Below are 25,503 nucleotides of genomic sequence, written 5' to 3'. Positions count from 1 at the left end.
ACCGAAACGTCAGCCTTCCTGCTCTTCTGATGCTGCTTGGCCTGCTGTGTTCATCCAGCTCTACACCTTGTCATCTTAGTTTATTTCTCTCTTTCTGCTCCCTCATCTTGAGGCCACCCAATTTATGCCAGCTTGGATCAATTACCCAATGCTTTTTGTAGGAAGAATGAAGAAAGTCTATAAAAATAAGGAATATAATCTTTAGAATTGTACCCCGCCCCCATTCAATATCGTCTTTCAGTGATGAGAAAACATTTTCAGGGCTACAATGGGAAGAGATGAGTGCAATACCTTTTACAACTGGTCGTCTCCTATGCTACAACCATTCAGAGTCTATATGACACGATAAGTGAACTTGGATCCTCTATCTTTGACTCTCAGTACCCCCTGATAGTATAAATAATAAATAGACTTCAATATATTAAGTATAAGCTCAAAAGTTGCAACACAAAGCAGTGACGTGAAGTAAACAGTGAGGATAATAGCAGACTTCAGGGGGACGAAGGCAGAGACATGCTAAATTTTCAAAAAAATGATTTACAAGGATGTTGCCAAGTTCAGAAGCATGCAAAGTTTAAGGAAACTTGGTCCTTTGCAAATGATTAACCACAGCTGATCTAGTATAAATACGTTTTGCATTGCTATTCATTCTACCAGAATATTATCTGCTTGCAGAAATCTCTTCTCTTCCACGATCACGTAATACGCACATAATGTTTGTGAGCCTGCAGCTGGATCCCGCAACATCTATCTGGCTTGTAGCTATTGTAATTGAGAGGTGATATTGCTGAACATATAAGATCCTGAGGGGACTTGAGGGTGGGTGCTGAGAGCATATTTCCCTTGTGGAAAAGCCTAGAATTGGTTCATGAGTATGAAATGGTGAAGCAGGTCTTAATATTGTAAAGGCATAATATCATCATAGAATCCCTACAGTGTGGAAACAGGCCCTTCGACCCAACAAGTCCACTCTGACCCTCAAAGCATCCCACCCAGACCCATCCGCGTAATCTACACTTCCCTGAACACTACAGGGCAATTTAGCATGGCCAATCCACCTAGCCTGCACATCTTTGGACTGTGGGATGGAACCAGAGCACCCGGAGGAAACCCACGCAGACATGGGGAGAATGTGCAAACTCCACACAGACAGTAGCCCAAGGGTGGAATCGAACCCGGGTCTCTGGTGCTGTGAGGCAGCAGTGCTAACCACTGAGCCACACTGCCACCCTGTATGTGGAGGGTTTGGAGAGGGTGCAGAAGAGGTTTACTAGGATGCTACCTGGATTAGAGAGAATGAGCTATTAAGAGAAGATGGAACAACTTGGGTTGTTTTATCTGGAGCGGTGGGGGCTGAGGGGAGACTGGATAGAAGTCTGTATAACTATGAGATGCACAGATAGCGTTGACTGCCAGAATCTTTTCTCCAGTGTTGAAATGTTTAATACTAGGGGGGAAAGCATGTAATGTGAGGAGCAAAGTCTCTTGTACACAGAGTGGTAGGTATCTTGAATGCGCTGCCAGGGATAGTGTTGGAGGTAGATATGAATATGCAAGGAATGGAGGAATATGGACCAAGGACAGGCAGAAGAGATTAGTTCAATTTGGCACATGTTCGGCTCAATATGGTGGGCTAAAGGGCCTGTGCCTGTTCCTGTTCTGTATTGTTCTATTTTCTAGGTCCAAAGGGCTGAATGGCCTACTGCACCTAATTTGTATGTTTTGAGCATTTTAATATCTGCATTATTTATGAAGACAGAAAATGTTTGTGATCCCTGTGTAATCCCAGTGAGTTATGGCTGACTTCCATGAAAGTGTGCAAAGTTAATAGTGATTTATTGTACAGGGCAGTGCTAACAATTTAAAGTTGTGTCAAAGTGACCTACTAGGAGAACGTTGAGCAAAACCTGATCCATGTAGACAGTATCTGCTTCATTACATTGAAAGTTAAGGTCAGAACTGGTAGGGCAATTTTTGCAAGTTAATAAGACATGGCTTTCATTTCCAGAAGGTATTTTGAGAGCCTCTGATGACTGCTTTATTCAGCCAACAAACAACTCTTCTCCTCTTCACGCATCTTGTCCACAACTGGTGAATGGACTGAGCATGCAGTCTTCTGGATCTGAGTTGTCAGCCTTTTAGAAATCAGAGCTTCACGAACATCTGTCCAGCCTGTAGGAACACCCCCAGACTCTAATCCTTTATTCAATAACGGGATGAGGGCGTCGCTGGCTAGGCAGTATTTATTGCCCATCCCTAATTGCCCAGAGAGCAGTTAAGAGTCATCCACATTGTTGTGGGTCTGGAGTCACATATAGGCCAGACCAGGTAAAGATGGCAGTTTCCTTTCCTAAATGACATTAATGATCCAGAAGGGTTTTTTCTGACAATTGACAATATAGTTCATGATCATCATTAGACTCTTAATTTCAGATATTCAATTGAATTCAAATTCCACCATCTGCCATGGCGAGATTCGAACCCGGGTCCCCAGAACGTTATCTGGGTCTCTGGATTTACAGTCCGTCGAAAATACCGCTAAGCCGCTGCCTCCCTTCCCTCCCTCTAGTAAACTGGTGCAGAAATGGTCAGAAATCACACAACACCACGTTATAGTCCAACAGGTTTATTTGAAACCACAGGCTCGTTGGACTATAACCTGGTGTCATGCGTTTCTGACCTTGTCCACTCCAGTCCCACACTGGCACCTTCACATCATGGTGTAGAAGTGGGCAAGCGTCATGTAATCTCTTAACTGCAGCAAAGTGTTGTTTACTCCAATTAACACACTGTGTTTCCTTTTCCCAGGTAACTTTCTGACCACTATTAAGATGGCTGCTACAATAGTGCATGATACCTCAGAGGCCGTGGAACTATTTGCCCCACAGGGCTTATTTCTGAAGCCAATCGCTAAGCTGACTCTTAGCGTATCACTCCCCCAGCTGAAGCAACCAGGTAAGTCCATATCAAACTGGGAGGTGATGGAGAGACTCAAGTACATGGTTCACCCTGAGCAGTTTGCTACACTGCGTGTGTCCAAGAGCACAATGGATTTTGTTCGCTTTGAAGGGGAAGTTGAAAACAAGAACATGGTGAAAACCTTCCTGTCCAAACTGGACAGTAAGACAATTAAGCTCAGTGGCTTCACAGACACCTTAAAAGTACGAGCAGCTGAAGTGAAAATAGATTTCCCGACCCGTCACGACTGGGATTCATTCTTTCGGGATGCCAAAGACATAAATGAGACTTTACCAGGTGAGAGGCCAGATACCATTCATTTGGAGGGACTGCCATGCAAGTGGTTTGCCCTGAAAAATTCCAGTTCAGAGAAGCCAAGTGATTTCATCCTGCGCAAGGTATTTGAAACATTCGGGGAGATTCGAAACGTAGACATTCCAATGCTCGACCCTTACAGAGAAGAGATGACTGGGAAGAACTTCCACACCTTCAGCTTTGGGGGTCACTTGAACTTTGAAGCATACGTGCAGTACCAGGAGTATATCGGATTTGTGAAGGCAATGGATGCCCTGAGGGGAATGAAACTGCTGTACAAAGGGGACGATGCAAAGGCAGTGGCCTGCAGCATAAAGGTGAGTGCTTTATACATTCTGTGCTGTTTTGGGCACTCTGGTAGAACAAATGCAAGAGCACTGGATAAAGTATGTGGTAGATAATGCATGGGATGTAGCTAATAAGGGACCCTTTTCTAAAACAACTTGTATTTTTTGTTGTGCCTTTTGCATGATGATGACTGAAAACTTAGCTTGAGGAAAGCGAAGTAGAGAGGTGGAGATGTGTAGGAAGTGAATTCCAGACCTTAATGTTGTTGGCAGAGAACCATGAATGGTGTAGCAATTAAAATTACAAGTCCCGAATTAGCTGTGTGTGTAGAGATGTGGTCTTGGAGGCGATCAGATGTAAGGGGAGACAAAGCCATGAAGCATGAGAATATTAAAATTAAATATTTTATTATGCATTCACGGGATGAGGGCGTCGCTGCTCATCCCTAATTGCCCAGAGAGCAGTTAAGAGTCAGTCACATTGTTGAGAGTCTGGAATCACGTGTAGGCCAGACCAGGTAAGGATGGCATTTTCCTTCCATAAAGCACCCTAGTGAACCAGATGGGTTTTTCCAGTAATTAGCAATGGACTCATGGTCATCATTAAACTCTTAATTCCAGATTTTCATCTGCTGTGGTGGGATTCGAACCTAGGTCCCCAACACGTTATCTGGGTTTCCAGATTAATGGATCAGCAATAATACCACTAGGCCACTGCCTCCCAATATTGTTGCTTGACCAAGAGCAAATGTATATCTTTGAGCACAGGAGTGGTAGGTGTATAGTACTTGGTGTGAGTCAGGACAAGGCAGTAAAGTTGTTTTTGAATGAATTCAGGCAAACGTGGCAAGATTTGAATCACCATCGGGAGAGCTTTTGAATAAGGTGTGAATAAGTGTATTCAGCAACAAATGGGATGAAGCAAGGGAAAATGGGGTAATATTGCAGAGGTGGAAATTGGCTCCTTGGTTAGTGTCAGATCAAAAGTCTCCGCCAGTTATGATATCAAGTTTGCGAACAAACTGGTTTAGTCTCAGAATGCAACCTTGGGAGATGGATGAGTCAGTAACCAGGGATTGACCAAAATTTAGTCTTCCCAATATTTACTTTTGAGGAGATGCCTGCTATCCAGTGCTGGTCATCAAATAAGCAATCTGATAATTTATTAGCAGTGGAAGAATTTCAATCCGAAACTAGGGGCTTGTATCTAAACAAACAAAGCTATGAAAGTGTGAGTGGTAAGTTGGCTAGTATAACTTCATTAAAAGGCATGACAGTGGATAACAAATGCATGCATTGTAAAAGTTATACATTACATACTGGTGCACATGGCTAAAAATGCAATTTGAGGATAGTATAGATCCAAAGAGGAGTCATATAAAATTGTTAGAAAAGGTGGCAAGCTTAGTAATTACATAACATAAGAACTAGGAGCAGGAGTAGGTAATTCAATTCCTCAAGCCTGCTCCACCATTTGATACAATCATAATTGATCTCCTGTCAGCCTCAACTCCACTTTCCTGCCTGATCTCTCTAACCCTGCAGCCCAGCACAACTTAAGAAATCTGCCTATCTCCTCCTTAAATTTACTCAATGTCCCAGCATCCACCACACACTGGCATAGCGAATTCCACAGGTTCATGATTCTTTGAGAAAGGTAATTTCTCAATCTCTTTGGACAAATTCGTCATCTCGGGAATCAGTCTAGTGAAACTCCTCTGAACTGTTTCCAATGCAATTACATCCCCCCTCGAATAAGGAGCTTAAATTGTATGCAGTACTCCAGCTGTGGTCTAATTAATGCCTTTTACAGTTGCAGCAACACTTCCCTACTTTTATACGTTGTTCCTTTAGCAATGAATGTCAAAATTCCATTTGCCTTCCTTTATTACCTGCTGTACCTGCATACTAGTTTTCTGCAGTTCATGTATGAGGACATTCAGGGTATAGGATATGCTGTTTCAGACTGAGATGAGAAGAAATTTCTTCACTCAGGGTGCTGCTTCTGTGGAACTGTGTACTACATAAGGCTGTTGAGTTACTGTTACTGAATATGCTTGATAGATAAATAGATTCCTACAACTGACAAGGTATGTGGAGAGAGCAGGAATATGATGTTGAAATAAAGGGTCAGCCACGAAGGGTAGAGCAATGATCTGATGGACCAAACGCCTGCTCCTGATCGGAGTTCCATGTTTCTCGTAGAGAAAGGTGGTAATGAAATAGAGCTGAGTATAATCAGTGAACGTGCGAAAATTAATACTGTATTTTCAGATTATGTCACTGTGGGGCAGCATGTAGATGGGAAATGGAATGGCAGCAAGGATAAATTGTCATTTGTCACCACACCTCAGACAAGAGGACAAGTTGAGAAGGAGATTCCTTCATGGTAACCTCAACTGGTGAGAATTAAACCTATGCTGTCAGCATTACTTTGCATCACAAACCAGCCATCTAATCAACTAAGCTAACTGACCCCCTGTACCAAAGACAGACAGAAGTAGAAGTACAGGCAAGTACATTGCAATTGAGAGTCTGGTTATAGTCATTTTCTAACCAACCTGTTTAGAGCTGTTGTTACACAGTTCCTTTGGAGCAGGTTGGTCTTGAACCCAGACCTCCAGGCTCAGAGCTAGGGAAGCTACCACTGCACCACAAGAACCTCTAAAAATGTGGCTATGATTATGTAGATACGAATGGAATTGGGAGCAAACTGTCCCGCCCAACTGGATGACAGTAGAGAGATCTTCAAGAGGAATGGTATGGATAGCAGTGTCAAAGGCTGCAGATAAGAAAAAGCCGGGATGTGTAAGGATGTCACTTGTAACTGATAAGAGCTGTTTAAATACGGTGACAGGAGCATAAATCTGATTAGAGGGATTCAAACATGGAGTTCCAGGAAAGAGGGAACAGATATGGAAGGTGATAACATGCTCAGGAATTTTAGAGAGGGAAGGAAAATTGCAAATAGCGTGGCAGTTTAGATTGGTGGTTTTGAGTTTTTCTGGGGCAGGGTGATGGTGCAGTGATTATAGCATTTCCTAAAGAGAGGCAACCATTAACAATATCGACTAACATTGATACAAGGCAGAGACGTAGGGTGGCCATCAGTTTAGTCTAATGAGGACGGGGGGAGAAGAAGATGGATATTATGAACACCGTGAGGTCAGAGTGGCAGGAGGGGAGATACGGAGAAGCAAGAGAAAATAGCGTTGTAAACTGAAGGAGCAAACCTTACGGGAACATTCAAAAGTAGATATAGAATTATGTAATTGTTCTAATCAAGACTACAGCTACTGTCATTGCTAACCATAATTTGAGGTCTGTTCATGCAACATGTAGCATGTGAAATGGCTGGAATGCCAAGCGGGCTGGGCAAGCTGTTTTCTTGTTTTCTTGTAGGCTGTCTGGGTCATGGTAACATTTTTTTTCAAACTGTTGGAGGGTACCATGCACAAGCAAGAGTGGGAAGGAAAGGTTGACCTAATTTCAAACCAAGGACCACCTTGAGCTGAAAAGGTTTCTCAGCATCGTTTTGGAATGGTCACTTCTGATGTACCATGGGGAAGCCCTCTTTGCTATAATAATATTTTGAGTTCTCAGTGAACTTTGTAAATGAGCTAACTTAATTTGGGAGATATGGCTATGTTTGATGTGGAGCAGGCACCAAACCCTTGAGTTGGTAATGCACACAGTTGGAGTCTAGCACATACTTGTTGGGAAGGGGATAGGTGTTTTTTAGCTGTTTGTATCAGATATCGTGATGAATAATGACCACTTGGCTGAGGTAATGCAATGCTGCCAGATAGTGTGGGTCTGTTCCTCAGGGGGGACCAGTGTCCCAAGTGAAGGGAAATAAAGAAGGGGATGTAAAGGAAGAATTCAAAAATACTTGTCTTTCAGGTAACCTTTGACACAACAAAGCACCTGAGTGATGCTTCCATCAGGAGGAGACAGATGGAGAGACAGAAGCTGCAGGAGCTGGAACTGCAGCGAGAAGAGCAAAAACGTCGGGAGAAAGAGGAAGAAGAGCGAAGAAAGGAGGAAGAAAGGTATATTGGATAAAATTAGTGTTTAAATAGCTTCTTCTTCATATAAGCAATGATCCTATATCAAAGGGACAAGAAGCCTAATCTAATAAATTTAGTACAGATCAACTAATACTTCTCCAGAGATTACCATCTGACTGAATTCAGCTGATGGCCACAGAGCTTCCCCGTTTCCTGACATTCTACTCCTGGTAAATTCACTATCACTTCCATCATTCCATCTGACTCTGCATAGACTGTATCCAACTTTACTGTTTGTATTTGGGAATCAGTGTGGTCTTTTTCCTTCAATATAAACCATTTTCAATGGTGTATCTCCCATTTCTTTCATGGGGAAATACAACACATCAGCTGAGACTTTCCCCTCCCTATAAGTGGCTGGAAGTAATGACTACTTAGGGCCTCAATCCGTCATTAGCACTGTGACCTTTGTTTCCGACAGGTGAGAAATGTGACAGCCTTCCCAGCTGCTATAATGGATGCTCTACCTGTGAGGTTGTTTAGAGTGTGTTGCTCAGTTTGCCCCAGTATTGAGGGTGTGTACTCAGGGGCATGGATGGGGGTGGAGGCAGGTGGTGACCACTGAAAACTAGACTCCTGACCTTCCTACTGACCCACCTCTAGCCATGAGTTCCCTTCCCGCACCCCCACGCCCACCCCCACCTTGCACTGTACACAAAATAAAACAAAATCATGTTTATTTGTGTTGCTCCTGGTCTTCAGTATTGCTGTGCAGCCAGCACTCTGAGCAATTGATGTAGCACTACTCCTTACAACAGCTGTGGGCCTCTGATTGCCAGCAGTTTCAGGCATTGTAGGACGTCACAGTCCTAGAAATTGATTTGAGAAGTCTGCCAAATCACCACTAAAGTGCATGATTGGCAGTTAACCTGGTGGGCTTTCTCATTGACGGGGGTGCAGTTTGCCTCAATCTTAAAGATACCTGCCCCCATACTTGGATGAAAAAGGTAAAATCCCAGCCGGTGAACTTAGGAAGTATGGAGGCAAAAGCTACTGCTCCTGTTTGTGAATGTCTTTCACCTGACGTTTTAACTACAGGTTACTCCACTGAATGAAGTCACGCTACTCAAAATTACTTCTAGACCTTTACAGCACAGAAGGAGGCTATTTGGCCCATACTATTTATGCTGGTTAACAAACATTTAACAACACTAATCCTATTTTCCATCTTTGGCCCCAAAGACCCCTGGAAGCTGTGGTGATGCAAATTAATAAACTTTGATAGCAACTTTCAGTCCCAGGATGTCATTTCAAAGAAGAGCAAGGGCTCTGCAGGTATCATGGGAACACCATTGCTTTCTAGCTCTTCCATTCTGATTTGACTATTCAGCACACGTGCTTTGATCAACTTGAATTTTTTGAGTTCTGAGGAAGGGTCACCAGATCTGAAACGTTAACTCTGACTTTTTCTTCACAGACCTGCTGAGCTTCCAGCAACTCCTGTTTTTGTTCTTGAATTTTCTACCCCTTATTATTCCAATTCTCCAGAATGTCGCACATTCAGTGGAACTGTAGAATATAATTTGTAAGGTGTCTATAGTCTTCCTCCTCAGTTCCATCAGGGTTGGGACACTGACTCCTCTCTAGAGGAACATTCCCACTTTTCACTGGCAGCTTTTTGTTATCTCAGTCAAGTGATCATTCTCCAAGTCCTGTGGCTTTGCTTTTCATGGCTTTACAAACTTAATGACATATTTTCCCTAAAAATATCACAGTCTGCTCTCAACCACTTCAAAACTCTCCACAACCTGGTAATTGCTGTCGGTAGTATGAGTGGTGAACCGTATTGTGTGTGTGTGATATTTGTTGGTTTGTTTTAATGTTAGCTTGGGCCCATTTTAAAGTAGACTTCTAAATTGTTTTATGAGCATTTAGGCACACCAATGAACATTTGCTTCATTGACTTTAACTTGAGTCATAAAAGTACTGCAGTGTTATTGAAGTATTTTAACTGCTTCCAGCATTGATCACAGTGTGCTGTGTTCAATAAATTTGGTGATTTGTAATAATGGGAATAACCCATTTAACAATAAAAGAAAATAACTTAAATTTGTCATTGACTAAGACATTTTTATCTTTTATTTTCATTCAAAGTGTGGCAGTCCATCTTCTCTCTGCATGGATACTAATATTTACCAACACATGAACCAGCGTATCATTCCTGAAATTACAGGTCCAGTAGGATTTGCTACTAATTGGATTCTTTCTCGGTTCTCCCCAGGAAGCAGAGAGAGCTGGAAGAGCAAGAGCGGGAGAAGAAGAGAGAAGAAAAGGTTAGAAAGAGGGAACAGAAGCAGAAGGAGCGTGAAGAGCGGCGAAATGTGCGCAAACTGCAACGGGAAGAGCAGAAAAGGCTACAGGAAAAAATTGCTCTGGAGGAACGAAAACTCCTTTTAGCGCAGAGGAACCTGCAGTCTATCCGCCTTATTGCAGAGCTGCTGAGCAGAGCCAAGGTGAGAGTGCCTGAATTCTGGCAGATCAGGTTAAGATGATGTGTCTATGTGGCTGACCATACTGTAATGATGATCAAAATGTCCTGTGTTTTGACATCATGAGCTGTGACTGCAGGGTTTTGTTTGTTATCTTGTATGTGTTGTCAGGGCCTTGAGATTAAACAACTTGTCACGCTTAAAATGCTTCCTATGTGGTGCTCAGAATATAGCAAAAGAAACATCGATCTAGTTTGATTCTGTAATTCTTAATACAATTGCTTAACTGATATAGTTTTGGGTATAGCCCACCTCTCTTTTGAAGAAAGTGTTTCAAATTGGAGAGGCTTTTGGTGCAGGCAATTTTGATAAATTATATCTCAGCTCTGCAGGAAAGGGCATGGTGTGATAGTCATACCACTAGACTAGTTATCCAGCGTTATCTGCCAATGTTCTGGAGGTGAGTACGAATCCCGCTATAACACAATGAAAGTTCAGTTCAATAAAAAGCAGACCTAATGGTAACTGCAGTTGTGATTTGTTGTAAAAACCCATCTGTTTCACAGATCCTTCAGGGAAGGAAATCTGCCATCCTTACCTTGTCTGACATACATATGACTCCACAGTCCCAGTAATGTGGTTGACTTCTAACAGCCATCTGTGCAAATGGGAATGGGCAATAAATGTTGGCCAAGTCAGCGACACCCACATACCTTGAAAAGAAACAGCATTTTGCCTGCTCCTGGAACTTCTGATGTGAAGTTGTGGTGTGAAAAGGGGCGATTACACTAATGATCCTAGCCTTTGGTAATACTGGATGAATCAGATTCCACAATAAAACTAGGCAAAACAGGTCATATATTTAATGTTTCAACTTGTTTAACATAGTGATTAGTCACTGTAACATATTTACATAGGGCTGTAGATTTTGCTTAACAACTTAGCATATGTTTATTGCAAAGAAAACAAGGAGAACAGAGCTGTTTCTATATTTATTTATTCTATAGTTAGATCTTAACAGCTATCAAAATAAAGTTTCATCCTATTTACCAACAACATATATTTCAAAGATGCATTCCTGGAGAAACATCACTCTGACCTCAATTTTTTAAATCTTGACTTAACTGAAGCATCCTAGTTTCTTTCCATTGGACCCTTTGAGACTATTTAGCACAATTTTTTTTTGTTTGATGACGTGAACCTTGCACAGTTCTGGGGGCCCAAACTTTCTCAACTTGAAGATTTCTATATCAGCCATCTTGGCTTGGAAACTCTGAACTGAATTTTGAACCTTATCTTCTCCTAAAAACTAAACTAATTATCTTAATCTGTTTACTCTGTCTATCAAAGACCCAACAATATGAATTTAGTCTATTAACAATACAGGGATTCTCCTGTAAATGCATGCTTCCTCATTTATTTAGGTCAGTGTTCCAAATTCACTTTCTGAATCTTTTTAAAAAGAAAAGCTTTCACAGAATTAACCCATATTTATCTGACTCTATAGTGAGTCTAATTCCAAAATTATAATGTATTATACATATTTATGGAATGCCATGCGCAACAAATATAGATTTTCAGAGGATTCTGCTTTGTTGGGATTGGAACCATACCAATATTTCAGGGAGTCCCTGATTTGTGAAAATCCGAATCACCGATGCAATCCATACAAAAGTGTATTAATATTAATTTTAAAGATCTGACATAGTTTTTCCTCGCGATTGCAAACAGCTGTCTTATATTGTCCTGCACTGTGTGCACCTTGTGTACAAATCAACTTCTGAACAGACTCCAGAACAGAACCCATTCGCAGCCCAGGGAAGGCCTGGACGTGATAATGTTGTTTAATTTTGATTTTGGAAGTGCAGCAGCATATGCTCATAAAACATTAAGGATGCTGGGTCAGGACATCAAGGTTGAATTAGGTCAGTGCTGCCTTGCCATAACTGAACCATTCTGAGGAAGTTTCTCATCCTTCAGAGGAAGTCAACACTTCTAAGAATGTGTGAATTCATCTAGATTTTTGTTTGTGAAACTTCCACAGGAAGTTTGCGCTTGTTGTCATACCAACATTGTCCTAAACCCCCAACAAAGGTCCTTGCCAAGAGCTGATCGTTCTGCAACCGAGTGTGAGTCAGTGCATGGTCCCTTGGATTCTTCACCATAAGCAGAGGATCAGTGAATTTTGTGTAGTTTTAAAGGAACAAAAGGATTTAAAATTACCAATAAATTTCGAGTGAGTCTGTTTTAGGACAGATAGTCCTTGGGCTATAAGTATGGAAAGTAGTGAGTTTGAGTTAAAACTACCAAGGGGGAGTTGCCATTGAAGCTGTCCTATCAGTTCAATGGTTTTACTTAGTGAGTAAAAGATAATAAATTCTGTAATAGTGGGGTCACCTGACAAATTCAGTATTTACTTCTCATCCCTAAATGGCCATGGGCGGATGGCATGGTATGCAAATGCCTTGTTGTAACCTTTCTGAGAGACAACAGTACATACACAGATGAAGATACAGTGGAGACACTTAGAGCTCTATAAATTCAATTAATTTATTAAGAATTTAAACAAATAACACACACTCTTAACTATTAGAGACATTTTAGTCACAGTCTTTTACTACCCTGATTTCTGTAACTAAACCCAAACATTATTAGCTGGGAGAGTTGGCAGCTGGCCAGGCTGAAACTCTGCTCAACGTCTTCACCACATCTACTGACGTTGGCTATCTTCTTACAATGTGAATCTTCGAAGTGCTGCTGAACAAAGGGATTTCTTCAGGCTCTTCGCACAGAGTCTATGTGCAAAGTGTATACCTTATTTGGAATTATCCATGCACTTGACTAATCCTGAACGTTTCATCCAAATGCATGCCTAATTTGGTGGAGGAAGCAGTTACTGATTTCCTGCAGTTTTAACTCTCAGCAGACCTAAATGACTCAGCATAATTCCATTCACGTAACAGTCAATTGTAAAACCTCTTATCGGTTCCTGTTGTCTTCAGCCTTATCCAACAGTCTTTGAGGTGAATTTACTGTCAGTTAGAGAATTTCAAAGTTTCGGCATATCGTTATCAAACAGACTAATTGGTCTAAATCAAGATAGCTCTGGACCCCTGTAACTTGCCTTGGGTTCGAGATGACAAACCCATCCAAGTTTGGTTGCCAGGGAGATTGGGTGGTTACAGGAGCAAGCTGACCTTGACATGTCTCTGTAGCCAAAAAACTCTGTCTCAGTTAAGTAATGGATGGCTGTACTGCATCCTGGAGGTATACTGCAGCTAGAGAGTCTAACTTATGGACAATGCTGTAAAAACAAAACAATGCCTCTTGGCTGGCAGCTCCTGTCTGAGCTTCCCTCTTTTCTTTTCCACCTTCACACATGGACATCTTTTTTGCTTTTTCTCTTCAGTCTCCTTGCCACTGCACAAGTCTGCCTGGTTATAATAATAAATATTTAGTAGCTCCCTCTGCCTATGTAAAACATATTGCTCATACCTTGGAGCAGCCTGTTTTTTTTTCAATCCTGCTGTTTTTAACGGCTGGCATACTGCTTGAATTTAATGTCACAGGAAGTGAGATTGATATAGATATAGAATCCGTATAGTGTGGAAGCAGGCCATTTGGCCCATTGTGCCTACACTGTCCCTGCGAAGAGCATCCCACCCAGACTCCCCCCACCCCCAATCCCTGTAACTCTGCACTTCCCACAGCGAACTCACCTAGCCTGCAATCCCTGGACACTATGGGCAATTTACCATCCACCTAACCTGCACATCTTCGGACTGGGGGAGAAAACCAGAGTGCTCGGAGGAAACAGACATGGGGAGAATGTGCAAACTCCACGCCGACAGTCACCCGAGGGTGGAATTGAACCCTGGTCCCTGGCACGGTGAGGCAACAGTGCTAACCACTGAGCCACCGTGCCACCCATTAGGAAATATTACAGTAAAAAATTTGTTTTCTGATAAGCTTGAACTTTCTACCAGCAGTTCAGTGCTTGAATTATAGTGATTTGCCTTGGAACTATGCCAATAAAATAGGATTGAAAATCATTTTTTGACTATTTAATTCAGGATATATTGTTTATTCATGCTGATTCATAGCCTTAAGCTGCTGTACCATTTAATTGCTTGATAATTCAAATTACCCTGAGCAAGAAAACTGTGCTGTTGATTTGAATTACTAAATGCAATGTTTCTCAAGACAAATAAAATTGAATTAATAGGAATCGAAATAGAAAATGCTAGAAACACACTGGTCCAGCAGCAAAATAGGACAGAGTAAAACAGAGTTATTATTTCAAGCCTATGACCTTTCATCAGAACTGGTCACAATGTTAGGGTTGGATCTAAGTGAATAGAGTGCTGCGAGTTCAGAATGAAATGGATTACGATGAATAGCAAAGCAGACAAATTGAGACAGCTGATATCATGGAAGCAATAGGATCATGGTGTAGTGGAAACATCACTGGACTATTAATCCAGATGCTCTGGGCCCTTGGTTCAAATGAGTAAAGTTAAATTCTGAAATTAAACGCTAGCCTTGGTCATGGTAGCTATCGATTTGTCATAGTGACTCATGTGATTCACTAATGTCCTTGAGAGAAGGAAATCTGCCATCCTTACCTTGTCTGGCTCACACGTGACTCCAGACCCACAGCCACATGGTTCATTATTAGCTGCCCTCTGCCAAGGCCTAGCAAGCCATTCCGTTCAAGGAAAACAGAAGCAGATTTTCACATCATCAGTGAGCCTCACATCCCCTGGAACGACTCATTAAAAAATTCTAGTGAGAGGGTTGGGAATGGGTAAAAGACCAAAGGGAAGAATCCAGATGAAGGGAAAATACATGAGGATGGGTAAAATGGCCCACTGAACTGAAAATTCTCCTGCCATAGAAGTGGATAATAAGACAAAGTTGATGGAAAGTTCATGTGAGGGCATAGAGCTGAGGCAAGATCACTCAGATTCCCCAAGGCACAGAGCATATTGTGAATAAAAAACGAGTGGAGAGGTTTGAAGAGGTAACAGGGCTAAAGAGAAAGGGAGGAAGGTTGGTTTTTGGTACCCATGAGTTGTTGCAGCTTGCGATCCTTTGCGCCTGAGATAAAAATAAAGTCATTTTTGTTAAATCACTGAATGAGTAGAAGGATGAAATGAAACTACAAACCAGAACAGTTTTGAGGTAACAAGGTGTAAAGCTGGATGAACACAGCAGGCCAAGCAGCATCAGAGGAGCAGGAAGGCTGACGTTTCGGGCCTAGACCCTTCTTCAGAAATGGCCCACTGAACTGAGAAAATTCTCCTGCCCATAGAAGTGGATAATAAGACCTTAAAACTGCTTGACCACGTACTGAAGCAAACCAGGTACTACAGCCACATCACCTTTCTTAGTACCTGCCTATGGAACCAGATCATCCCCAATGGACTATAGTCCACATTCAGGCCTTCCCAATTTGGCCCCAACCGTGACAATGTCTACATTCAGAACATTGAGACCCTTCAGAAGCGTTTCTCCCTGCGACTCCTGAAACCCATTTCTGAAGAAGGGTCTAGGCCCGAAACGTTAGCCTTCCTGCTCCTATGATGCTGCTCGGCCTGCTGTGTTCATCCAGCTTTACACCTTGTTATCTCAGATTTTCCAGCATCTGCAGTTCCTACTATCTCTGAAACAGTTTTGAGGTAGATTGAGTTGGTTCTGCTAAGAGAACAAATGTATCACAGCTCATGGTAATAAAAGTGGATTTTAGGATGGGATGTGAATAGTGGTTTGAAGAATTCTGAACATCTAATGAATATCTGTAAATGTGGCATGAAGGGTGGAAATGTTGTTGGAATTGGTTAAATTGGTCACTGACATGAAATGTGAACTCTTTCTCCCTCCGCTTATGCTGCCCAATTTAGTTTCCAGCATTTTCTATTTTAATTTTGGTGTTCGTGTCCATAGTAATTTGCTTTTGATTTTTTTTTTTTATTCATTCATAGAATGAGGGCATCACTGGCTAGGCAGCATTTATTGCCCATCTCTAATTGCCCAGAGGGCAGTTAAGAGTCAACCACATTGCTGTGGGTCTGGAGTCACATGTAGGCCAGAACTAGGTAAGGATGACAGTTTCCTTCACTCAAGAGCATGAGTGAACCAGATGGGTTTTTCTGACACTTGACGATGGATTATGGTTGTTGTTAAATCCTTAATTCCAAATTTCACGGAGTTCAAATTCCACCATCTGCTTTGGCAGGATTCGAACCCGGGTTCCCAGAACATTACGTCATCTCTGAATTAACAGTCCAATGATAGATGAGACTGTCTGTGGCCTGAAGGTGCTTGATAGTTAAAGTTCCGTTCACTGTCACACCCTGGGACGTCAAAAACAGAAATATTTTCACAAGTCTCGTGCGAAAATGGACAGGAATATAAAGCGGGCAACTCCTTTTTGTTGATCAGTTTTGAAGGGACTGTTTTTGTTTGACTTTCATTCTCTGTGGCTTCTCTCTGCAGGTTGGGAAGCAGCAGGAACTGGAAGCATGCGAAGCAGAGGCAGCCCGTCTGCATCAGCTGGAGGAGAAGAGGCGGCAGCAAGAAGCCGAGCTCAGGCGGGTGGAAGAAGAGAAAGAGCGTGTGGTGGAGCTGCAGCAGAAGGAGAAGGAGCTGAGGGAGAAGCTGCTGGAGAACCTGAAGCGGAAGGAAGAAAGTGAAAGCCAGCAGTGCAGAGCGGAGCCGAAGGTGGGTTTCGGAGACCGGACGGCTGTGAATGCATGCTCAGCGTTGGGAGCAGCCCCTGCACAGGCTGCTACCAGTCTCCTGGCATATCCTGGTGCTGTCAGCCATGGCAAGAAAGTGCCACTTGCTCAGGAAGTCAATGGAAAGCCAGATGCAGCTGAAAGATTCACTGGTGATTTGGGCCAGATTCAGCCACAAAGCGACATCATTCCTACTTCCCACCCAGGTGCTTGCAAGTCTATGCAGAGCAAGGAACACATAACCACTTTACCTAATAGTAAAGGTTGTTCCCTGCAGGAATGCAGTGGTAAAAAAGGTAAATATCAAAACGGCCCTAGCCATGCAGAAAAAGATCTTCAAACCAATACGGTCAAGATGGAAGGCAGCCAAATGCAAAAGGACTTGAAAAGGGCTCACAAATCCCGACAGAGCAGCACAAGCAGTGAACGCAGTAGAAACTGGAGGGACTCGAGTAGTGATGGCAGCTGCCATCAAAGGGAATGGAGCCGGCACCAAGTCCACTCAAGGAAGGAGAGTGCTCGACGTGGCAGGGACTCGAGCCGGCAGCAGAGCCGCAACTGGAGAGGCTCCAGCAACGAGCGAAGCTGCAGTCGACAAGACCAGAGGCGTGAGGGGAGGCGGTACCGAAGGAATGCCAGCAGGGATCGGGTCCGCGTCCGGCAGGGTTCCAGCAGGGAGCGGAACCGCCAACGGAATCCGAGCAAGGAGCAGAGACGGCGGAGGGGTGCGAGTGGGGAGCGGGACCATCGTCGGAAAAGCTCGAGCAGGGAGCGTAGCCGTCATCGTAGGGACACGAGCCGGGAGCGTAGCCATTATAAAGACTCCAACACAGGACACAGCCGTCATCGGAGGTAGTCAAACCCTTCACCTGGCTGGCTCTCATCACAGGTGAAACCAGAGAGCAGCAGGGTAAATAATAGAAGTGAATTCAGTGGTTTATAGAGATCTACAGCATGGAAATAGCTGCTTCGGCCCATCACGTTTGTTAGTAAATATAACACGGTACTGTGTATGCCCATTGTAACAATTCAATTTAAGCAGGGAAGAAGTAACTCTTGGGAAGCTTATGAAGTAAGTAAAGGTAAAATCACCATAGACCCAGAGAACTGTAGGGTTGCTCTCTCATCAGAGAGACAATAATATAAATTACTCTCCATATTGTCAGCAGAACAAGGAAAGTATTGGAAAGCAAACAATTGCATAGGTGCTAAAAATTGGATTCTAACATTGGGCATAATCAGATGTCAACATAATTGTCGGACCCAGAGCATAATTATTCTGTTGTTTAACACACCAAATGTGTGTTAGTTTCAATGCTAAATTTCCCTCATCATTTTCCCAAAATGCACATTTGAATGTACACCACAAACTTTTAATGTTTTCGTTGCAGATTAGTATTGCAAGGCAGAATTAAGGGAATGCTGGAGATGGGTATTTAGTTATGAATAATTTGTTATGGCAGTTACATCCTGATGGATGGTAGAGTTACACATAAGGGAGCTTCTTGCCTCTGAACAGCTGTTCATAACATATTCCCAACATTACCACATATTTTACGATGCAAATACTCATTGTTTGGTTGAGCACTAAGTACTGCAAAGAACTTAAATGTACAATGGGGGGAATGTGAAATCCTTGTTTCAGGGAACATTTTTCTTGGAATTTTTTGGCAGCTGTCTTTTGGAAGTTTTCTTGGATAATTTTGGTGCCTGAAGTTGTATAATGGGACAGTCTGCAACTCTTCACAAAACCATAAAATCCCATTTCTCTGGGATCCTATAGTGGTATTTTCTCTAATTTATGAGTTTGATCTTTGTAGTTTGGCAGTTCTGTAGATGTTGCGTTGTAGCCCCAGCAGATATTCATTGGCACAATGGGCAGTGTCCTGAATTTGAATTCTGAGAAGCAGCTGCCATGGAAAGATGTAAAATCTAGTTATTGTGGATTGTTTTCAATGCTTTTTAATGGACTTAATGCCTGTAAGCGCTTCATTCCCAACACAAAGTTAAAAAGCCAGAGGAACAGCAGTGAGTTTTTTGATGTGAATATTCCCTGTTTTCTTTTAGCTGAGAGAAAATGTCAGGGCATTTCCAAATAGACTGGCTGGATAAGTAATCACTTTCTCAGTGGTTAATCAACAACTCTGGTAAATCCATGGCTCTGCAACTGATTTGAATGGATTAGGGAAGTGTCCAATCATTTCTAGAAAATGGGACATTCTCAGGTGAATGACACTGGAGCACAGCGCGAATGAGCATACATCTGTGCAACACAGTGGCAGTTTGAATCATAAACCGGAAACAACCAGCACATTGGGCACCTTTTCTGTCTTACCAGCCAAAGCGGTTCAGTGCACGATGCAAGAGTATGTGGTTCATCTCTTTAAAAATATGTAATGTGTCTTTGCATGTAATGTACAGTTCTGATAACTCAGTTCATTAGAACATTCAGTTGTGGTTATCTGGTACCAATTGAATGGTATACCAACAAAGAGCAGGGAGTGCTGGAAAAATACTGAAGGTTCTGATGAAGAACCACTGTACTCAAAACATTAACTCTGTTTTTCTCCTGAGAGATGCTGCCAGACCTGCTGTGTTTCTCCAGCACACACTGTCTTTATTTCAGCATCTGCAGTGCTTTGTGTTTATTGTGCCAACGGATTATCCTTGCAGAGCGTGCCAGTGAGCCAGGCTGGCGGGTTCGCTGTGCTGCCTTAGGCTGCTGGATGATTCTCTCTGCCACGTGCATCATCTTGAGGCAAACTTTACTCCCAAGGAAACTTGCTTCCAATCCCAAAATACTTCGTGAATTAAAAATATTGTCGGTTTATGATGCAAATTTGAGTGACATCACTTATAGTGTGATTTAATTCCCCTCACTTCGCAACCTGTTGATATCCAGATCTTAAACCTGCCTGACCATTTTGAAACTTCTTTTCCTGACATCAATACTTGAATATTGAAAGGTGTCTGTAGCGAGTTCACAGGTGGTGCTTGTGATATTCGGGCCCATGCACTTCTTTGTTTTTTAAAAAAAAAGCATCTCTTTAGGTTTATGCCCTCTTTTCAACAAATACCCACATCCTCCTTCACTGTGACATTGACAAAGGTCCAGGCATACAAGTTGCAGCTATATTTTAGAAAGTGTATAAATGACGAAGCCAACAAAGGATTTGAAGCTTCGAGAAGTGGATTTGGGAGCTGGGTAAATGAGCTCCAATAGGCCATTTCCCAGTAATAACTTCTCTCAAGAATCCAAAGTTGTATTTATAATCTCATCTTAATTAATATTAAACATCTTTGAGTTCTATTAATACAAAAGTTATGAAAACTGCTCCATTTAAATCATTTATTTGAAATTACTGGAAATCTGAAGTTTTCTTGAGCAAAGTAAAACTTTGCATTGATAGGGAGTGTGTTTAAAGTTCTTAATAGATTATCTCAAATCATTTTATGATTTGACTCAATGAATGCTAATAAGGACTTAAATAGGAGCCAAAGGCGATCACTGTGACCTATCACTAACATTTAAGAAGATCATGGCTAATCTTCCATTTCAGGTCCATTTTTTTTGCCTTACCCCGAGACTTCTGATTCTTTCTGTGTCTTAAAATCAATCAGTCTCAATTTGAATATACTTGACCAAAACTCTGAGAGGCAACAAATTCTAAAGAATTGCAACTTTCATCCCAATATTAAATGATTGATCCTTTATCCTAATGTCATGATTCCTTGTTATGGACTTTCCAGCCAAGGGAAGCTACCTCTCAACATCTAGGAAGGAGTTGATGAGATCCTGAGAGAATTAGACTTCAAGGAGGCTTCAGAACATTGAAAGATAAATAGAAAAGATGAGAGATTTGGTAAAATAAGATGGCCAAGGAATCTGATGGAGGTTTGGGGGTGGAATGCGGTACACGAGAATAGTTAACATGAGTAATATGGGCAGGGAAAAGGAGCTCGAGGATGCTGTAAAGGTAAGAAAGAAGGAGACCATGAAATAATTTCACAACTGAGTGAGGGATTGGGGCCAGTTCTTTATGTGAAGAAAAGAGGAGACAAGTACAATTTATGTGGGATAGGTTACAAATTATGTTGTTCAGAATGAATTGACATTCCAATGCAATGAATAGATGATTGGGTAAAGCATAGTGAAAGTATCCATATCTTGCTGTTTTCAGCTTTGTATTTTCTGTGGGAGCATCTACCAGAGAGATTGAGATGCTGATAAATCTAGAACAATGAAATGAACTTTGCTTCCAGTTGCTAAGTCCACCATGACTTGGTCACCTTTTGAGCTTTAATGACTCCATGGTTAATTAACATTAAAGCACACAGCAATCTGAAGAAACCAGTATTCAAAGACGTGGGCATTCTGCAAGGTTACATTTGAGTACTCTTGAATGTTGCTATGGTGATGTATGTACTAATTACAAACATAATTTGGTACATTAAGCTACTTGAAATTCAGCTAAACAAAAATCTAAAGTTTAGTTATATGTTCAACAGAAATTTGATCTCTATTCTCCAATTTTGAGAAATAACTTAATTTTAATGAAACTCTCCAGTTCTACATTAAAGAAACCAAAACAACCCGGATATCCCCTTTAAAGTGTATTTTCAATACAAGTAGAGGTGAATGCAAGCCGGTCACAAAGGGTGTCTTGATCTTTGGCGCAGTTGATTTGTTCCATCCAATATCTCTACGTGATCTAATGCTTTAGCTTTATGTTGTACACAGGGTCACCCTATGGAATAGCTCCAACTTTTTAATATCGTCATTTGTTATTACTGTGTCAAGCTTATCTCAAACCTTTGAAATATAGAGCAAGCAATTTTGAAGATGTCCTCTTGTGGAAGATGAGTCCTCCCCCTGCCCAATGGTTTTCACTTCCATATGAAACATGTTTTAGGTCTATGATGATAATAGATAAGTACTGATAGGTGTGCCATGAGACTGGTGTTAATGTCATCAAAATGGGCCTACAACATAATTAGCGTAAATATATTTCAGTCAGAAAGGACTGCAGTTGGTCATGGGAACTTAAATTGCAAAAACATGGAGCTGTGGTAAACTGATCATAGATACAATTTTTAAGGTTTTCTTTCCCTTCCGTGATCTTGATCTTCCCACCCTCGAGATGAGATACACGATGGTCAGTGATCTCTGAGAGCGTGGGCATTTTAGGGGGTGAGGCATTGTAAGAGTTAAATAACTTCACTCTTCTGCAAAAAAACAGTGCTTTGGACTCATTCCCCCCACCCCCCATTGATTTCTGGCGACTATAAATCAAGGCTACATTTTAACATGATCTTCTCTAATTTTAACAAGAGTAATGACAATAATAGATATGGGCCAGCATGCTTAAGATTAATTTGCAATTCAGCAATACTTAATGCTGAAAATAGTAAAACAAAAAGTTTTGATTATACTTCAACATCTTGCTTAAGTTTGTTTACTTCCACAGACATAGAAAGGGGTAAGGATGTCGCCAACTTAATCTTAGCCTTTTCCTATTCTGCTTCAACCATCAATAATCAGTTTTTGCAGTTGTGACAGGTGCACAAGGTTATCACAAGGCAGCAGACAGACTAAAGCAGTGTATTTTTACAGCACAGTAACTTTAGGGTAAAGCTTAAAGTCATTCAATTCTTGTGATGCCTAATTCCCCTCAGACAATCACATTCGTACATCTGGTAGGATTCAGCCATTGCTTATCTGCAAATCAGCTCCAGGAACTGCAGAAGAATGACCCTCGAATGGTTTTCTCCAGCTTTCCCTCAGCTTCTTTCTTCCCCATTGCTGAATTCTATTACTCCACATGGTGCAGTAGATGAAGCAGAGGTCACAAGCAGGAATAATATGCTTCAGTTACAAAGCTGCTCTGCCCAAATTGATAGTTTATTTAAAGATCTGAATTCCTGTGCTTCAGTTGTTGTAATGCTTCTTTTATTCCTTTTCTGGTACATGGAGACCAATTTCATTCACAGAATGAGAAAAGCTATATTGTGGAGAAGTTGAACTCCGTCCTTAAACAGCTTTGACATTTTGACCACTATTTATTTGAAGGTAAGGATTTCATAGTATCAATGGCATTAAATCGCAGTCAAATCATTTTGAGAGATCAGTATTTTCAAAAAGCGTAAATAAACTACAAATTACTCTGTCTTCTGGCAGAACACAGAAAATTGCAGCAAATGAGACGTGCAAAAGGAAAAATTTATTTCGTGCATTTAATTGATGAGAAGAAAGCAACACAATTCGTGATGGCTGTGGACCACAGTCAAATCAGAGATTGCACTTTGAAAATATTTTTAATTATTCATTTGTAGCAAACTAACACACAATGAGCATCGTGAGGTTTTTTTAAACACCGCGGTCCCTGTTTTGTACAGCATCCTTGGCAGACACGAGTGCTCCATCTCATTTGCAGTGTTGTGCATGTTCTGTCCTGTATAAGACACTTCCTTTGACATTGTGGGAATAAATACGCTTTTGTTTCCATTTGACTCTTTACTGTCGTTTGCTGACTTCCAAATGTATGCTCCTTTGTTTGTTTCCACCAAATTGCTTGAAATTGTCCTGTATTTATTTTGTATTTTCTTCCATACATGATTGTGAATTGTTTGTAACCTTCAGTAAACAAAAGGTTTTTTTGAAATGTCTTTTCCTGGTTGTCTTTTTTTTTTATTGAGGAACCTAGATAAAAGTATATGTAACTTAGTTTTTGACTTTATTCAAAGGTAATTGGCCACCATCTTCAAAATGTTCAGACTACTTAATGATTAAAAATTCATGTATCCAAAATGGGCTGCTTACATTATCTATCTGTCATGTATAGGATGCACAATTTGCATTATTTCCCTTTTAAACTTTAGCTCTTGTAAATGCATTGTCATTTTTTATATTCATTCACAGGATTTGGGTATTATGAGAAATGCCAGCAGTTATTACTTATCCCTGATTCTCCTCAAGATGGTATTAAATCACCTTCCTGAATACATCTGTGAATGCTTTGCAAGGCAATTTCTGAGTACATGCAAGTCAGCTGTATTATAGTGCGTTTGAAAGTCAGATGCATACTGAACCAGATAGGGACAGCAGGTTTCCTTCCCCAGTTGGCATTAATGATCCAGATGGCATGTTTTCCAACAATCTGACAGCAATAGTTACCAGACTGATACACTGCAACCTCTTCAGTCCAGATGCTTGGAGTGAAGTCATTTCTGGGTTTCATAATTTTCTGTATTACAGAATGACTTGGGCTTGCCTGAGCACAAGCGTGTGAACTAGAAAACACCATTTAGATACAAACCTGAAACATACGAGAATGATAAAATATTATGAGATGGTAATAAGTGTTCATTATCTTTATTCAGCACATGCAACAGGTGAAATTGTAAACCTGAGAGTTACTCTGCGCAAAATAAATCCACAAAACTGGTGCTTTTGTACAAGTTTCCAGCTAGGAGAGGTTACATTGTGCCAGCTTTCTATTCCCGATTAATTCTTTATTATAATATATACGGTGCTGTTTGTTGGAATTTGAAATTGTGGGCTGAATATACCAAAAATTGGCTGTGTTAGTTTTAGAGAGTTTGTGGAATGTTTCTGTGAACTTCAGCAAGCTTTCTCACCGTCTCATCCCAACCTCCCCTCATTACCTGTGTACCACCCTCTGCTCATCACATTCTTCTACTTACAAGCGTAAGTTCTGGCCACTGCTGGGACATCCTGAGATTCTTGGCACCAATGCCATCTTTGAAACCTGGCACTGGCAGGTCGAGCATTGGCCGCCAAGGGCTGCTCTCTACAATTCCTGTCAATTACTCCAAACATGTAGGATGGAGGGCAGTTGACACGCTGCTTTACTGACTGAGTTCTGGTGGATGGGAGCTGTGTGTGTTGGATGTCGTTGGAGTGTCCCCTGAGATATGGGTGACTGATCATCAAGATGAAAAGCTGGAGGAACAAGCAGTGAGGTACATTCCCCCCAGACTGTCGTGTCAGGAATTGTTGCTGTCTAGTTTCTATTTGACAGCTTGAAAATTGGTAAGCATGTATCAATGAAGTTGAATTGGATGCTGTAGGAAGGATAAACAGGAAGGCAAAAGAGGAGGGAGAATGGTTTTTTGATTAAGGAAAACTACTGCTGTAACTAGAGAAGATATTTCTGATAAATTGTGCAGTGAAAATATATAAGTTGAAATTAGAAATAAGAAAGAAATGATCATCTCCATGGTATTGTACTATGGGCCGCCCATTACTCAGAGGGAAATTGCAGAAAAAAATATGAGGAGAGATCTCAGATATATGTAAAAATAAAAAGGTTGTAGTAGTAGGTGATTTTAATTTTCTAAACATTGGCTGGGACCACCACAGTATTAAAGGTGCAGATGGTGAAGAATTTGTTAAATGTGTTTAAGAAAATTTTCTTTAACAATATTTAAATAGAGAAGGAGCAAAACTTGACATTGCCTTATTACCCAAGACGGGGCAAGTGCCTGAAGTGATACTAGGGCAACACTTTGGGTTTAGTGATTATAATTTTATTAGTTTTAAAATAGTTATGGAAAAGAATAAGCCTTCTATAACAATTTTAAAAGTTTTTAATTGGAGTAAAGCAAATACTGATGGTATGAGACAACAACTTTCAAAAGTTGATTGGAGTAGACTGTTCACAGGTGAAGGGATATAAAGGTA

The 25,503-nt window shown here is 41.3% G+C and overlaps 1 protein-coding gene across 3 annotated transcripts in view; it reads left to right on the top strand.

Annotated features, from left to right (window-relative positions):
- The window catches only part of LOC109913072 (A-kinase anchor protein 17A), a 35,601-nt gene extending 12,140 nt beyond the window's left edge, over positions 1 to 23,461 (top strand). For 2 of the 3 annotated variants that reach the window (XM_048598112.1, XM_048598114.1), the window contains exons 2-6: positions 2,809 to 3,590; positions 7,464 to 7,612; positions 9,852 to 10,083; positions 16,558 to 17,651; positions 22,774 to 23,461. In XM_048598112.1, coding sequence (XP_048454069.1) covers positions 2,832 to 3,590; positions 7,464 to 7,612; positions 9,852 to 10,083; positions 16,558 to 17,651; positions 22,774 to 22,795 — 2,256 coding nt within the window. In that variant the 5' untranslated portion in view covers positions 2,809 to 2,831 and the 3' untranslated portion in view covers positions 22,796 to 23,461. The remainder of the gene's footprint in view (positions 1 to 2,808; positions 3,591 to 7,463; positions 7,613 to 9,851; positions 10,084 to 16,557; positions 17,652 to 22,773) is intronic. The other variant, XR_007262275.1, reaches the window with a different exon arrangement.
- The last annotated feature ends 2,042 nt before the right edge of the window (positions 23,462 to 25,503 follow it).

This window comes from Rhincodon typus, chromosome 6 (genome assembly GCF_021869965.1).
Source record: "Rhincodon typus isolate 14 chromosome 6, sRhiTyp1.1, whole genome shotgun sequence".
Taxonomy (NCBI): Eukaryota; Metazoa; Chordata; class Chondrichthyes; order Orectolobiformes; family Rhincodontidae; genus Rhincodon; species Rhincodon typus.
Note: the sequence above shows the minus strand (reverse complement) of the source record. Positions and strands in the feature narration are given on the sequence as shown.